This window comes from Diabrotica undecimpunctata, chromosome 7, assembly GCF_040954645.1.
Source record: "Diabrotica undecimpunctata isolate CICGRU chromosome 7, icDiaUnde3, whole genome shotgun sequence".
Taxonomy (NCBI): Eukaryota; Metazoa; Arthropoda; class Insecta; order Coleoptera; family Chrysomelidae; genus Diabrotica; species Diabrotica undecimpunctata.
In genome coordinates this window covers 64,790,997-64,806,200 of record NC_092809.1, presented here as the reverse complement: position 1 = coordinate 64,806,200, position 15,204 = coordinate 64,790,997, and the positions used below count along the sequence as shown (strand labels likewise).

General features: G+C 31.0%; 1 protein-coding gene across 1 annotated transcript; it reads right to left on the bottom strand.

The window, feature by feature from the left end:
• Positions 1–7,235: 7,235 nt before the first annotated feature.
• On the bottom strand, positions 7,236–8,814 carry LOC140446413 (uncharacterized). Its single transcript, XM_072538961.1, has 3 exons — positions 8,651–8,814; positions 8,417–8,575; positions 7,236–8,352 (listed from the first exon to the last, which is right to left on the bottom strand). The coding sequence occupies exons 1-3, from the start codon at positions 8,812–8,814 to the stop codon at positions 7,236–7,238; spliced, it is 1,440 nt and encodes a 479-aa protein (XP_072395062.1).
• Between the last annotated feature and the right edge of the window lie 6,390 nt (positions 8,815–15,204).

The following is a 15,204-nucleotide window of genomic DNA, read 5'->3' as shown; positions in this document are numbered from 1 at the left end:
TTTATAGAATAAACTGCTTATTGAAAATGGCAAATTTGCCGAAACGTTTAGCAATAATTAAGTATTACAGACCGTATTATTATATTTATATATATATATATATATATATATATATATATATATATATATATATATAATATACATATATACCTATATGTATATATATATATATATATATTATTATATATATACATATATATATATATATATATATATATATATATATATATATATATATATAATATAATATATTATAATAAAATAAAATAAATTTTTGTATGCAAAATACCAAGAGATCATAAATATTCAAGACCCTGTATACGTTAAGAATTTGTAAATATATAATGATTTATAACTGGGAAGTGTTTTCGGAGAACAGTGGACTTCAATAGTGAATAGTTTCTAAGAACATTTTGTGTAGGAAAAACATTTCGGAATTATTTATAAAGTATTAAATATTGTTTAAAATCTTATTTTATTAAATTTTGTAAAATATTATTTTTTAAATTTAGCGAAAAACCTATGTGGGTCAGATTGGCTAGGAAGAACGAAGATAGGAGAGTCGATTTGAAAACTGAACCAGGAGATTTCAATCATTGTGTCTTTACGATCCAGAAAAAAAAGTCCAGTTTGAGAACAGTGTATGAAAAATAAGTGTAAATTTTTGTTTGTGAGTTAAGTTGGTAATAGCAGAATAGTTGAAGGCGAATCGAGACCAGGTCGAGAATCCCAAACTCCTTGTGTCGAAAGAGACTCCTCACTCTATAAGTAAGGAAAGAAAATTTATATAAAGTTTGTACGAGATAACCAGTCGAGGCGGGAAAACCATTTGACTGAAAGAGTGTCATTATTATTATTTTGAAACGACTCGGAGGTTTAATTTTGGAAAGAATTTGAACGAGTACTGTTTTGTGTAACAGTTTTGATAGGAGGAAGCAGAGCCACACGTGTTTGGAGAATTCGACAGTTTTGCAGGAATACAATCTGGACACTAACTCAGTGTCGGTCGGGAAGCATCGCAGAGAGTAAATCAAAAAGGTCAGTCAAATTATTTGTGAAATAAGCGTTGTACTTGTACTAATGTGTTTTTTTAAACCCATATCATAATGTAACTGATTAAAAAGAATGAAATTCACAAATCAGATAATTGGCACATAATAAAATTTTGTTTGTTTTTTTAAGAAAGTTAATTATAAGAATTTTTAGAGTAAATTAAATAACTTGGTTTAAAAGAGAGATAACAAAATTAAGTTTTCTTTTATTCTGAGGAATAGATAATTACTTGTACACGATCTTTATTTGTATATTCCTATATAGTATTAAAATAAATGGTGCCTTTTTAAAAAAAAAAAAAGTCATAAGTTGCGTATATCATATTTATTCTCCTTGTCTATCCTAAAGAAATCCAACATCCAAAAAATATTAGAAAATATTAGAAACCATGAATATATATATATATATATATATATATATATATATATATATAACTGTTTTGGATGGGTTGGAGTCAATAATAGGGCTATTGGTTAACTATTTTTTTATTCTCGAGCTTTCAATTGTGTTTACAATTATTATCAAGAGCTAAAAAAGACAAAATACTTACAAGGTTGAACTAAAAAGAAAAAGCAATTTTTGTTAACTTACCAAATAAAAATTAGTTTGGTAAGTAAAAATCACTGCTTGCAGCAGTGATTTTCTTTTTAGTTCAACCTTGTAAGTATTTTGTCTTTTTTAGCTCTTGATAATAATTGTAAACACAATTGAAAGCTCGAGAATAAAAAAATAGTTAACCAATAGCCCTATTATTGACTCCAACCCATCCAAAACAGTTATATATTTGTTCCAAACGAGTCACAAGTACTTCTTTTTTCTTATTTATATATATATATATATATATATATATATATATATATATATATATATATATATATATATATTCATGGTTTCTAATATTTTTTGGACGTTGGATTTCTTTCCATATATATATATATATATATATATATATATATATATATATATATATATATATATATATATATATATATATATATATATATATATGTAAAAGATAAAATCTTTTAGCGAAAGCCGCTATCGCTTTATTAAATTAAATGGCCAAATATATGGCCTAGGAGGGAGGACAAATTCGTTAAACTTCCCGTGCTCGAATCGGTATCAATACAGTTTTATGATCATTTCGGCCTATCCCCACCTTATCAGACACTTGGGCTGATACAAATTCAAACTCGGAAAGTCCAACGAATGTCTCCCAAAACTTCACTACAACAGTAGTTAGCTTACAAAGGCGCCACCTGCTTTGGCGGCCGTGAACGAAAACGATATGATAATATCGTTTTCTGTATCCTCTGCGCTATGCGAAATGTGTAAAAGATAAAATCTTTTAGACTAGATGCTAGACTATAACAAAGCTTACATTTTGGCACAGACTGATAACTACAAAAGTAGAATATTTCTTGAGATGTATTACATTAACAAAAATAAAAACACTTTAAATTATAAAACGGACACTGGACAGTTAAGTAACATATATTGTAATATATTGAACAAAATTTATAAATATTCAAAATAGCCAACATTTATCTTAATAACAACTAACCTTAATAATTCATCAAAGAAATATCATTCTTTTAACGTTTCTTTTATTGTTATTTTTATTTTTACATTTGAAATAATTTTAATTTTTTATCGTATTCGCTGTGAGTTTCGCCGGTAGCGCACTCTCGCGGTTTGAAACTTGTACTTTTCTTGTAAAATCGGTGTAAGAGAAATATGACAAAACGAGAATAATAGATATTTATCTAAAAATACAAAATTATGAACTGAAATATTATTGTAAACTAATTACTGAACGAATACACAGAATTAATAGTAAAAGTAATTACCCCTTTTTATTTTATTCATTATAATTTTAATATTTAAGATATAAGTTCCTGCGACTGGATAACTACTTACGCACGAGGCCATTGAGAAAAAGAAAAAGTTTATGTGAAAATATTAATGGTTAAAGGTTAACTTTACCTCGTGTAAATTTGTAACTCTTGTTTTCATTTTGCATTTTCGTTCTGTTTTTGCTGTTATTTTTTGTGTGCGTATGCCTTAGTGCTTAGTTACCAATTTGGTATTTGAATTTTATCAAAATGGATATTAAACATTACACTGGTTTTAAGTCTATATCACATGATATCCCATTTCAACCAGCTACACCAAAAAAGGGGAAAGATTTAGTTGATGCAGGGCATGTACGCAATGTTTCGGAATGTAATAGCTGCATCCAGGCGTCAGTTATCCGACAAACGTCTGTTTCCAAACCGCCTTATGCTACAAAATTGTGGCTAAATGAAAAGAGGAAGATAATTAAAGTATCTTGTACATGCATTTATAATAAAAGTGAAAGATGCAAGCATGTGTATGCTCTTATTCATTTTATAAACTGCGATGAAAGTGTGACAAAAACAAGTAGCATAAAACAATGGGGAATTCCAAGTACTCGCCAGTTAGCACTGGAAAAATATTCAAAGGGGAGAAGTTGTAAGTCAATGTTTCCAAAAAAACATCAGGAACCTCCAGAATCTTGGAAACAATTTACTGTCAGTCATAGTGAATTACAACATTCTGCTTTAAAGACAATGTTAGTTGCAGCTGATGCAGATAAAACAGAATTGGCAGTCAAAGCAACAGTTTCATATTTGTTAGATGAAGTTGAAAAAAATATGATAATTTATGGTTGTAAGGACTATATAACCAAAATTCTCAAGTTTTTTTCACTTCAAATAGATGTGCATGAAATTTATTATACAAGTTATGAACTTGATGTGGAAGTGAAACAGTTTTATGAGGAGAACATTCTGAAAACTGAGGAAGAAACTGTGAAACTGTGCTGTGAAACTATTAAACAATCAATGTCTAAATTATGGTTTGATGTGCGAAGACAATGTTTAACAGCCAGTAAAGATGTGCACAATATTAAAGTTCGGAGAACAAAAACTATTGAATCTTTGGTTCAAACTAAGTTGAATCCAACTAGTATTAATACAGACTCAACCAAATATGGTGTAACAAATGAACCAGTTGCCAGACATTTGTACGAACAAACTTTTAATTGCAAAGTGGTGGCCTTATTCCATCTAAAAGGAATCAATGGTTATGTGTCAGTTTAGATGGTGTGGTGCAAGAAAATGGCATTTTCACAAAAATTGTTGAAATAAAATGTCCATATACTTGTTCTAAACAATCAATTATTGATTGGGAGAATAAAAGAATTGTTTTTTCAAGAAAATGCCATTTTATTGAAAGAAAGTCACATGTATTATACACAATGCCAGGTACAGATGTATGCAACAGGCATGAGTAAATGTGACTTATTTATTTATTCTCCAAAAGGAAGTGTCAACTTAAAAGTGACTAGGAATAATAATTTTTTAAGGCAAGTCATCCCTAAAGCAGAACAATTTTATTTTCAACATTATTTACCAATATTATGTAAATTAAATGATGAAAATATTAACCCTGATAGAAAATATTTGTGTTCATCTACTGGTATCTTTAAAGAAAACATCAACAACAAATATTGTTGTTGATGTCTTCTTGTAACAGTTGAACAGTAGCTCAACTGTAACAAGCTTGTTCTTCTTCTCATTGGCTTTTATTCTCCCGAATAATTAGCCATTGCATTTGTTTTATTTATTTTTTAGGGTCACTGTTATGATTCTGAGAATGTATCTCATGCCCTATTATGTTGAATCATTTGGTATGAGCTGCAAAGGTGTATATATTTGGTTTAGGTTTTTTTTATAAGTGATTTAAATGTTAATATTGGATAGGTTATAATTTTATATGATTGAGCTGTAAGAATCTAATAAGGATTTTGATAGTTTTAGGATTAATATCACATAGAAACATTGATATATTTTTAATCTTAATTTTGATCAGTTCTTGATATACATCATGGTCTTTTATTTTATTTATTCTTTATTCCCAAAATAGTTCTAATGTTTCTATTTATTCGCATTCACAATATGGGTTATTACTAATCAATTTATCATTGTCATCATCTGTATTTCCACAATATTGGAATAATAGTTTTCTTACACCTATCTATAAATCTGGCAATCGTGAGTGAGGAAACAGGATTTCGTAATCTTGGTTTTATTTGGTTACCTTGGGCACATATTGAGAGGAGCAAAATATGAAATACCACAGTTAATCCTACAAGGGAAGATCGAAGGTAGGAGAGGAGCCGGCCGCAAACAATTATCCTGGTTAAGGAATATTAAAGAATGGACAGGAATACACAATACAGGCGAGCTGTGTCACGCCGCCAAGAACAGAATTCTAGTAATGAGATAGTCGCCTACGCACTTTGGTGTATGGCATGTTAAGAAGAAGAAGAAGGTTTTATTTATGGTAACAGTCATGATCTTTCACCTATTGTATTCAAATTATTGTATTGCTCTCTGGTACGCTTAGGTCTTGAATACTGCTCTGTTATCTGGTCCCCATTTCATTTCATTCTGGTCCAAAAATACTGAAAATTATTTCATAGATTATTCTATGATAATGTCTCAATTTAACATTGCTACATTGAAGAACCGCAGGTTGAGAGCTGATATGTTATTTTTGTTTAAAATTCTAAACAATGTTATTAATTGTCCCTCGTAAGCTAATTAATTAGCCAATGTACACATAAACACAATACATAGAACTCGTCATTTTCCCTTGTCGAGAATACTCAGCTCTCGCAATGACCTCCTATTGGATCCTTCCTGTCCAAACATTAATGCTTTCAAAAGGCAACTTAAGAATCTAATTATTAATCTTGTGATTAACTGTTTACTTGTTACTTTGTTATTGTTTTTATGTTTATTGTACATGATCTTTACTTTTTACTATTTGTTGTATTTTATTGTAAATGGTTCTACCATTGAAATAAATAAATAAAATTAATTTGTATTTTTGTAGAAATAAATAGAATATGAAAACAGAATTATGCAAAAAAGGTTTTTTATTAAATAAAATGTACAATAATTTAGTAGATATAGATCATAATATAAAACTAATAAGGACACTAATCAAAAAATCAGACGAATACAATATAACACTCTAGGTAGCTATGGTAGATTACGAGAAGGCATTTGATTCAATAGAAATTTAATATATACATATATGGCAAAGCAACATCAACATCACAAATAAAAACAGAAGATATTTTAGATAATAATATGCGATTTTCATCACAAAAAACACCCAATAAACTGTGGCTTAATCTAATAAAAAAACATATGCCACAAGGAATTAGTTTTAGATCCTTAATAACCTAAAGGCTGATTTAAGTAGATGTTCCTTGGCATGGGCAGCATTTGGTCAATTACAAACAGTATTTAAATCAAACGTACCAAATACTTTAAGGGCAAAAACCTTCGATCAGTATGTATTTTCAGTTCTGACATATGGAACTGAAACTTGGCCTTTTAACAACAGTGTAGTCAACAAACTTCAAGTGACTCAGAGAGCTATAGAACGGAAAATGCTTAACATTAAGCTTAGTGAACGCAAATCCAATGAAGAGATAAGAACACGATCAATACTAGCAGATGTGATCCAGAAGATTGCCATGTTAAAATGGAACTACGCAGGACACATAGGAAGATAACCATTGGATGAAGAGAAATGATTAAATGGCGACCAAAAAAAGCAATGCTCAAAGCAACGAGCAAAAAGGGCAAGCAAAAGAAGTAGAGGTTGACCTCAAACAAGATGAAATGATGACATCAAGCGAATAGCTGGTCATGAATGAATGTAAAAAACATCAAACAGATATGAATGGACACACCTAAGGGAGGCTTACATCCAACGAGGGATGGAATAGCTGTTGATGATGATGCCAATATTATTATTGCAATTGTATTGAATAATGTATAATAATATATAATATAATATTTTAATAGTGTACTGGAAGTTATTTTATGATTCTGTTGATACATATTGCTGAGGTTGTGGTTCAGAAATTATTGGAGGTTGTAAATTTACTAAGACACAGCACAAATGAATAACTTCATCAATATGTGAAAACAAATATTCTGGTATTTTATCTAAAACACGAAATATCCTCAATCGTTGCATCACTCTTTCCACATGTATCCTTACTCTAGCTGTGTCATAAGTTTTCTCAGTTTCTTCCTTAGTAAATTCTAGTTTGTCCTTCAAAAATGGTGGCATTACAAGCAAAATTTTCTTTCCACAATCATCAATAAACTTTGGAATTCTGGAAAACCCTTATCTGCTAACACTTTATCACCATGTTCTAGAAGATTTATTAGTCCAGATGTAACTGTAATATGGGAATCACTTATACGACCACCATGAGCATCTGATTTGAAACAAATGAAACCACTGGGAGTTATTGCAAATAGCACTTTAAAAGTAAATCCATGTTTATATTTAGAATAACAAAAAACACGATTCTCAAGTGAGGATGGAATTTCTATTCGAAATTCTGTGCAATCAATAATTGCGCGAGTATCATCATATCCTGGTTTAAAACATTCTGGAATTGAAGCTCGTACTGTTTCCTGGTCTGGCCAAAATACAAAATTTGATGTTCTGTAGGCTAATTGATGCAGACACGAGAAAAATATTTTTGAGATAGTTGTTCTATGGATTCTAAACAAAGCACCCATTGCTGCAAATGACAATCCAGTCTTTAATTTCATCAATAATATGAAAAGCCTATTTTCTCTTGAAATTACAATTTTTTCTGAAAATTCCATTTTTTGCAACAATAAATTAAAGTTGTGAAATGAAACACCAGTCAGGTCCAAGAACTCCTCTTCATTTTTTATTGATGAGTGACCACTAAAGCATTTATGTTTTTTTCTAAGATGATCCTCCTCAATTATAGGCTCGTTTGATCCAACAGCCACATCAGAGTATGTTTTATGCTCAGTTCCACATATTTTGTTCTTAAATTTTTTATTTTTTCTTGCTGTCAATAAATCAATCTCTCCACTAATATCAGTTTGTATTTCAACATCAACAGAATCTTGATATCTATAAACGTACTTTATACAAACAAATGATTCTTTCCACGGTTTTGGTGATCCATCATCATCCTCCCATATAAAGGCTTGACAAGACTTATCAGCACTAGAATCAACCACAGAATAATTATTGAATGGCTCAATTTCACCTCCATTATCTGCTGTATACTCCTCTGTTTGCACCGATATTTCATTAGATGAAGAATTTGCTATTTTAGAATCTTCGTTTGGCCCTAATATTTCACCTGTGGAGTTTTTCATGGCTTGAATCCTTCGCTTCATAAATCTGGAATGTCTGTAAATAATAATAAAATATAATAGTATTAACAAGTATATATGTATATTTATAGTGTAGGTACCTGTCAATTTTATGTACATCTCTTGCTTTTAAAGTTTTTGAACCAAACAAAGAAGGTACATAACTTGGGCTCATTTCTGCATCAGATTTTCTTCCTCCAAGAAAGTGATCACTGCAAATTAAATGATGACTTTTTGGAGTCCATAATGATCCATCCTCGCTACAAAATCAATTATTTTTTTTATTTTACACCATAGAAATATCATATTGTTTGTATTATAGGTTATTTACTTACTTTTTCTTATTGATAGCAATAATCCATTTTTCTCTTTGAATTGTTTTATGCTTGGCAACAGGAAATGAATAAAATTTACATTCACTGTTATACCCAGTATTTTTACAAGTATCAATACAACAGCTGCTATATCTTTTTCTTTTTGAAAAATCCATATTCGCCATTATTTGAATGTTTACAAGTTAAATGAACAAAACTGCCACTAACAGCGCTGGTGAAAACTGTCAAATCCCCTCTACTCATCGGCTCACAGCGAATAGCTGTAACGAAAGTGTTTAAGACAATTTAATCTTGACATTCAATATTTCGAATACTTCAATGTCAGTTTTTATTTGCGAAATCTTTTAATTTCTGTGAGTGTTTTAAAATGTATTTGTACGCCATTTTTTGTAATGTTCAAATTGTTTTAGTTTACTCCTGAGGAAGTTATTAAATAAATAGCGAAATAAATAACAAAACTGCCACTAACAGCGCTGGTGAAAACTGTCAAATCCCCTCTACTCATCGGCTCACAGCGAATAGCTGTAACGAAAGTGTTTAAGACAATTTAATCTTGACATTCAATATTTCGAATACTTCAATGTCAGTTTTTATTTGCGAAATCTTTTAATTTCTGTGAGTGTTTTAAAATGTATTTGTACGCCATTTTTTGTAATGTTCAAATTGTTTTAGTTTACTCCTGAGGAAGTTATTAAATAAATAGCGAAATATTGAATATCTTAGAAAAAAGAAAGATTTTCATTACAGACCACTTTACCCGATAATTCGAACGTATTTATAAATTATTTTTTGGTCGAAATAATCACTTCTAATATATATAATATATATATATATATTGTTATGATATGTAAAATCGAGAAAAATATTGGTTTGTTTAAAAATATTTCAAAGTTCAAAAACATTAAAATAATTCAAATAAGTAGGATAATATCCAACAAACATTTCGGAGAAGGAAAGTTATTAAATCCTTGAATTACCTGTACCAAACAAAATGTAAGCTTTACATCAATCATTTCTTTGTTATACTTTAGTGACCCGCATAAGTTTAAGTGAAAGCCAAAGAATTGAACGGGGTTTTTCAAAATCCATTAATGCAGTGATTAAAGACAATAGAAGGGATTATAGAAAGAGGTTTTTGTTAGTTTTTAAGATTTATAGAAAAATATTATTTGTAAATAAGTTTTAGGAAATTTATAATTATAGGTAAAAATTTGTTTGTTATCGAAATGAAGAAATGGGGGAATTGTGACGAGTTGTGATTGGCGGAGATTGAAAAAGGTGGGATAAGTGTGTGGGAGAAAGTTTAGCGAGATTGAGGAGAGAGAAAAGATATGGTAGTTGATTTTCCAAGTCTGTAAGAGGAACAGTGATTGTTCTCTGGTGGTTCCAAAGAAGTAGCAAGCAGTAGTGTTGAATGTTAGTGAGTTTTTGTGGAGTTAGTGTATCTGACAGAAGCTGAAGCAACAAAATATTGTAAGTCATATTTTCCTACTTATATTCCAAGAGTCACTGTTCAGGCCAACGAGAGATTCAGTTTATCGTAAAGAGAAGATATTCCAAGAGTCATTTTTCACTCGGGCCAACCAGAGATTCAGTTTATCGAGAGGAGAAAGGCTATCATAATTTGAATGATTTTTGCTTTTGAAGGAGATCATTAAGGACGATATACTTGCAACAATCTGTTGTAAGATTGCTGATTACATAGGGAGCGGTTGAGAGGAGATAATACAGTCTACAAGGAACAAGGATTTGGACCACTCATCATCAGAGAGAGATATTTTGTTTTCTGCAGTTTTTTTTTCTTTTATTGATAACACAATTTTTACTCGTAATTTAGAAAGGATATAAATATTTTGATTAGGAGAGTTAGAATAGTTTGGGATTTTGAGTTTTCAATTAATATTGTTTGTACCATTAATTTTGATTGTTCACATACGGAGAACAAAATTTTGAGAATCCTTATATGAGATTTGTTTATTGAAAACTTTTGAGTGTGAATTATTTCATTAATTTTTATTTCAATATATATAGTGTTAGATCATATGTGTTTTTTATTATTCCGGTATTCTCTGGACCTTACCTTTCACATGTAATAGCATAGATATTGAAGCACGAATTTAACTCTGAGATAAAAGAATTAAAAATTGTGATAGAGTCATAATCATATCATTTAAATAATTTTAATTAATCAAAAAAAAAAATTTAATTAGCTAATTATTGCTTGGCGCAGCAAGACTTTAAATATCACAATAACTGGCGCCCAACGTGGGGCTTGAAAATATCGCAGCTTTACATTTGAAGGAAGGGAAAGAGATCTGGAATAAGTACAGGTGATCCAGAGATAAAAACATATAACATTGAGGGAATTTGAATTTGAAAGTATTTTGACAATTTTTCCAGGGAATATAAATTTGATTTATTGATTGATCGTAGTTAGTGGATATTTACTGCTATTGAATTATTTGATTTTATTTTCTTTACCAATCGTACATTTGACATTTATTTTGAATTATTTGAATTTTACTGATTGCATATTTGATATTTGTCGTGAAAATTTAATACATTTGGGGAGAAATACTGTCGTGTTCTGAAACATATAGAGTGTTGTAAAATTTCACATTTGGCGGGGACAAAAACAATAACAAAAAGTAACAACATGTCCGTCACAAGGAGACAAAGTAAAATACAGGAAAGGAAGGAGGATAACAGAGAAGATGAAACAATTTTGGAAGAAGTATCGGATAATGAAGGAAATGTGACAATAGTTGAGGAGAGAAAAGAACTATCAGGAATAGATAAAATATTACAACTAATGCAACTCCAGTCACAAACAATGGCAGAAACAAAACAAACAATAGAGAAAAACCAAAATGAAACATCAAAGAAAATGGATAAAATGGATAGAAATCAACAAGAAACATCACTAAAAATGGAAAAAAACCAAATTGAAACGAAACAAACAATGGAAGAAAACCAACGGGAAACAAGGCAAGCAATAGAACTAAATAACAGGAATATAGAGAAGCGTTTGGAAAACTATGAACAAGAAATTAAAGGATGTGTTGAGGGGATAAAGAAAGAACTGATACAACAGATAGAAGAAATAACCATAAAGAATGCAAAACAAGAGACAGAGATTAAAGATATCCAAAATACAATGAAGGAGATACAAAATTGCCAGAGAAAGGAACTAGAGATGCAGAGAGAAGAAATAGAAACTAAAATGAAAGATAGTAAGACTGTCCAGAAGAAGGAATTAGAACAGTTAGAAGAAAAATTTGAAATGGCGCTACAAGAAGACAGGAAGGAAGTAGAAAGAAGATTAAAGCAAAATGAAAAACAAATGGCAGAAATTGACCTAAGAGGGGTAGAGAGAAAAGAAGTTATCATCCATGGAACAAGCGAGGCGAAAATACAATTTGGCGGGGATATTCGGAAAACACACCCAGTACCGTTTGTTAAAAATTTGAAAACCAAATTACAACATATTAGATATTTTGACGATTGCAAAGAAACAATTAGAAACCATTTGAAAGAAGGAGCAGCGTTATGGTATGAAAGCAAGGAAGATGAGTTTGAAAATTGGACAGATTTTGAAAATAAATTTCTCAACTATTTCTGGGGGAAAAATAAACAGAGAGAAATCAACCAAGAGCTACAGAATGGAAAATATCACGAAAAAATGGGAATATCTGAAGAAAGATATGCTTTGCAGATATATAACAATTCAAAATATCTAGAATACAAATATTCTACCGAACAGCTGGTAGAAATGATCAGCAGACATTTTGAGGAAACGTTGGAAGATCACGTGATTTTGAGAAACTATCAAGATATTGATAGTTTGTGCCAATTCCTTCAATTAAAAGAAGCGAAAAGAAAAGAAATGAGAAATAGAAGACAACATGACCAATATAATGGACCGGAAAGAAGGTATTCATCAAATTATGACCAGAGAAACCGACATCCCAGATCAACAAACGAATATAGGCCGAGAAATTATAATAATTACAATAGACAACAAAATTACGATAACCGGAATGATACACAAAATAGAACAAATGAAAATCACAACAGGAATAGAGATGCACAAAATCCTCCGAATCAGAATACGAACGAACAAAGGGACGATAGAAATAATCAGAGATTCCAACGACAAAACAGAAGAGAGATGAATCATGTAGCAATAGAAAAAGAGGAAGAAGAAGTATTCAATGAATCCAGACAGGATTTTCAATAAGGCATCCACTAAACAAAAGTAAAAAACTCTCCGGTATATTTTGTCACCCGAGAGAGTTTATACAGTTGGCGGGAAACGAAAAACAAAATTCTAATTCCAGTCTAATTTTTTTAGATGCATTTATAAAACATAAAGCGATTAAAATTCTGATTGATTCTGGATCGGAAATTTCGTTAATCAATAAAAAACTAGTAAAAGAATTAAATATGGACAGATTTGTGTATAAGATTCCGAGGGTGGCTTTAGTGGGTGCAAATAATAAAAAATTGACGACAGTAAACGAAGGTTTAGGAGTACGGATCAGAGTGGGAGACCAATTCTATATTATGCAATGTGTGGTGATCGAAGATCTAAATCATGATATGATAGCGGGAATTGATGAATTGAGTGAAAAACATATCACCATCAATTTTTCGGAAAATCAACTGGAAATCAGAGCAGAACCAGACAACATAGAAGAAGAAAAGGAAACAGACAGGAGAAAATTTTCTGAAAGGATAAATGGACAAGAAAAACATAAAGAAATCAATATGACGGTAGAGGATAAATCGAAAGCTCAAGAAAAAAATCAACCCGAAGAGGAAAAGAGAATAAAAAAAAAGAAGAAGAGTTCGAAAAGAAAGCAGGAAAAAAAGGAAGTTATAAGCAGAAAAATGGAAGGAGCCGAAAAATGGTGCTCGGAATACCAGATAGAAATTAAAGATAAAGAAAAAATAGAAGAAGAAATAACGGAAGAGGACAGAGAAGAAATGGCAATTATGGACGAGAATCCAGAATTTTGGGAAGAAGTAATACGGACAGTGAACACATGTGAACAAACTGAGGATGAAAGAAAAATAATATGTGGAGAAAACATGGAGAAGGAAATAGAGAAGATTTTAGAAAATTATGGAGATCTTATTAATGAAGAAAGCCGAGTGGCTAAAAATTATGAACATTCTTTTAAAGTTAAAAACTTAGAAAATTTTAAATCGAAAACATATCCAATCCCGTATAAATACAGGCAAAGCGTCGGACAGGAAATTGAAAATATGATCAAAGACAAGGTGATCGAAAGATGTGACTCTCCATATATCAACCCGATAGTATGCGTAAAAAAATCAAATGGTGATTTGCGATTATGTTTAGATGCAAGAAACATTAATTCGCACACAATCGCGCAATACGAAGCGCCTTTGAACATAGAAGCCATTTTTGGACGAATCACAGGATCACACATTTTCTCCAAAATCGATTTGAAACACAGTTTTTGGTTAATACCTTTGGCAGAAAAGTGTCGAAATTATACCGCTTTTTCTATCGACGGAGTGGTGTACCGATTTAGGGTAGTACCATTTGGACTACAAAGTGCATGCGCTGCTTTGGTTCGCGCATTACACACAATTTTAAATAGGCATGGAGAATTTGTTGTACATTACATAGATGATTTATTAATTTTCTCACCGGATATAACAAGCCATCTACGACATATTCATACTGTTCTCGAAGAACTTGATCAAGCCGGATTAAAATTAAATATTCAAAAGTGTCAGTTTTTCCAAAAAGAGGTATTGTATTTAGGATTCAAATTAGACACAAAAGGGATTAGTCTTGCAGAAGATAGAATCGAAGTCATAAACAACTACCCTAGGCCAACCAATTTAAAAACTTTGCGGGGATTTTTAGGAATGGTAAACTATTTCAAAAAGCTGATACCAGACCTCAGTACAAAAGAAATACCGCTAATAGCATTACTTAAGAAAAATGTCAGATGGAAATGGGGAACGGAACAAGAAATCGCTTTCAAAAATTTAAAAGGAGCGTTTTCCACAGCTGTAAGAGTGCACCACCCAAGATATGAGCAACCTTTCATTCTCAGGACCGATGCTTCCATAAAAAAATTTGCAGGGGTGTTATCACAGATACAAGACGATATAGAGGTGCCAATATGTTTTGTTTCCCGTGTAACCAAAACGTATGAGAGAAAATACAGCGTTACTGAATTAGAGTTTGCCAGTGTGTTATTTTGTGTAAACAAATTACGTTTTTACCTACTTGGGGCAAGATTCACCATTGAAACGGACCACGCAGCGTTGACACACATAATGAAAAATAGGTTGGTAAATAATAGAATTCATAGGGGCATTCTTTTACTCCAAGAATATGATTTTGAATTTAAATATATCAAAGGAACGGAAAATATTTTGGCTGATGCGTTGACGAGAGATGAACAATTCCGCAAAGAGGATCACAAAACTCTCCACGTAGGCATGAACATAATGAGAGAAGAAGCAGGCTTATTTTCGTTGGCCAAAATCAGGGAAAATCAGGAAGA

Bases quoted from the DNA above. Each gene is read 5' to 3' on its own strand.
- LOC140446413 (XM_072538961.1), bottom strand. From the start codon at position 8,814: ATGGCGAATATGGATTTTTCAAAAAGAAAAAGATATAGCAGCTGTTGT. The intron at 8,576-8,650 runs GTAAGTAAATAA...TTGATTTTGTAG, and splicing joins ATTGCTATCAATAAGAAAAA to CGAGGATGGATCATTATGGA. The intron at 8,353-8,416 runs GTACCTACACTA...TATTATTTACAG, and splicing joins GATGTACATAAAATTGACAG to ACATTCCAGATTTATGAAGC.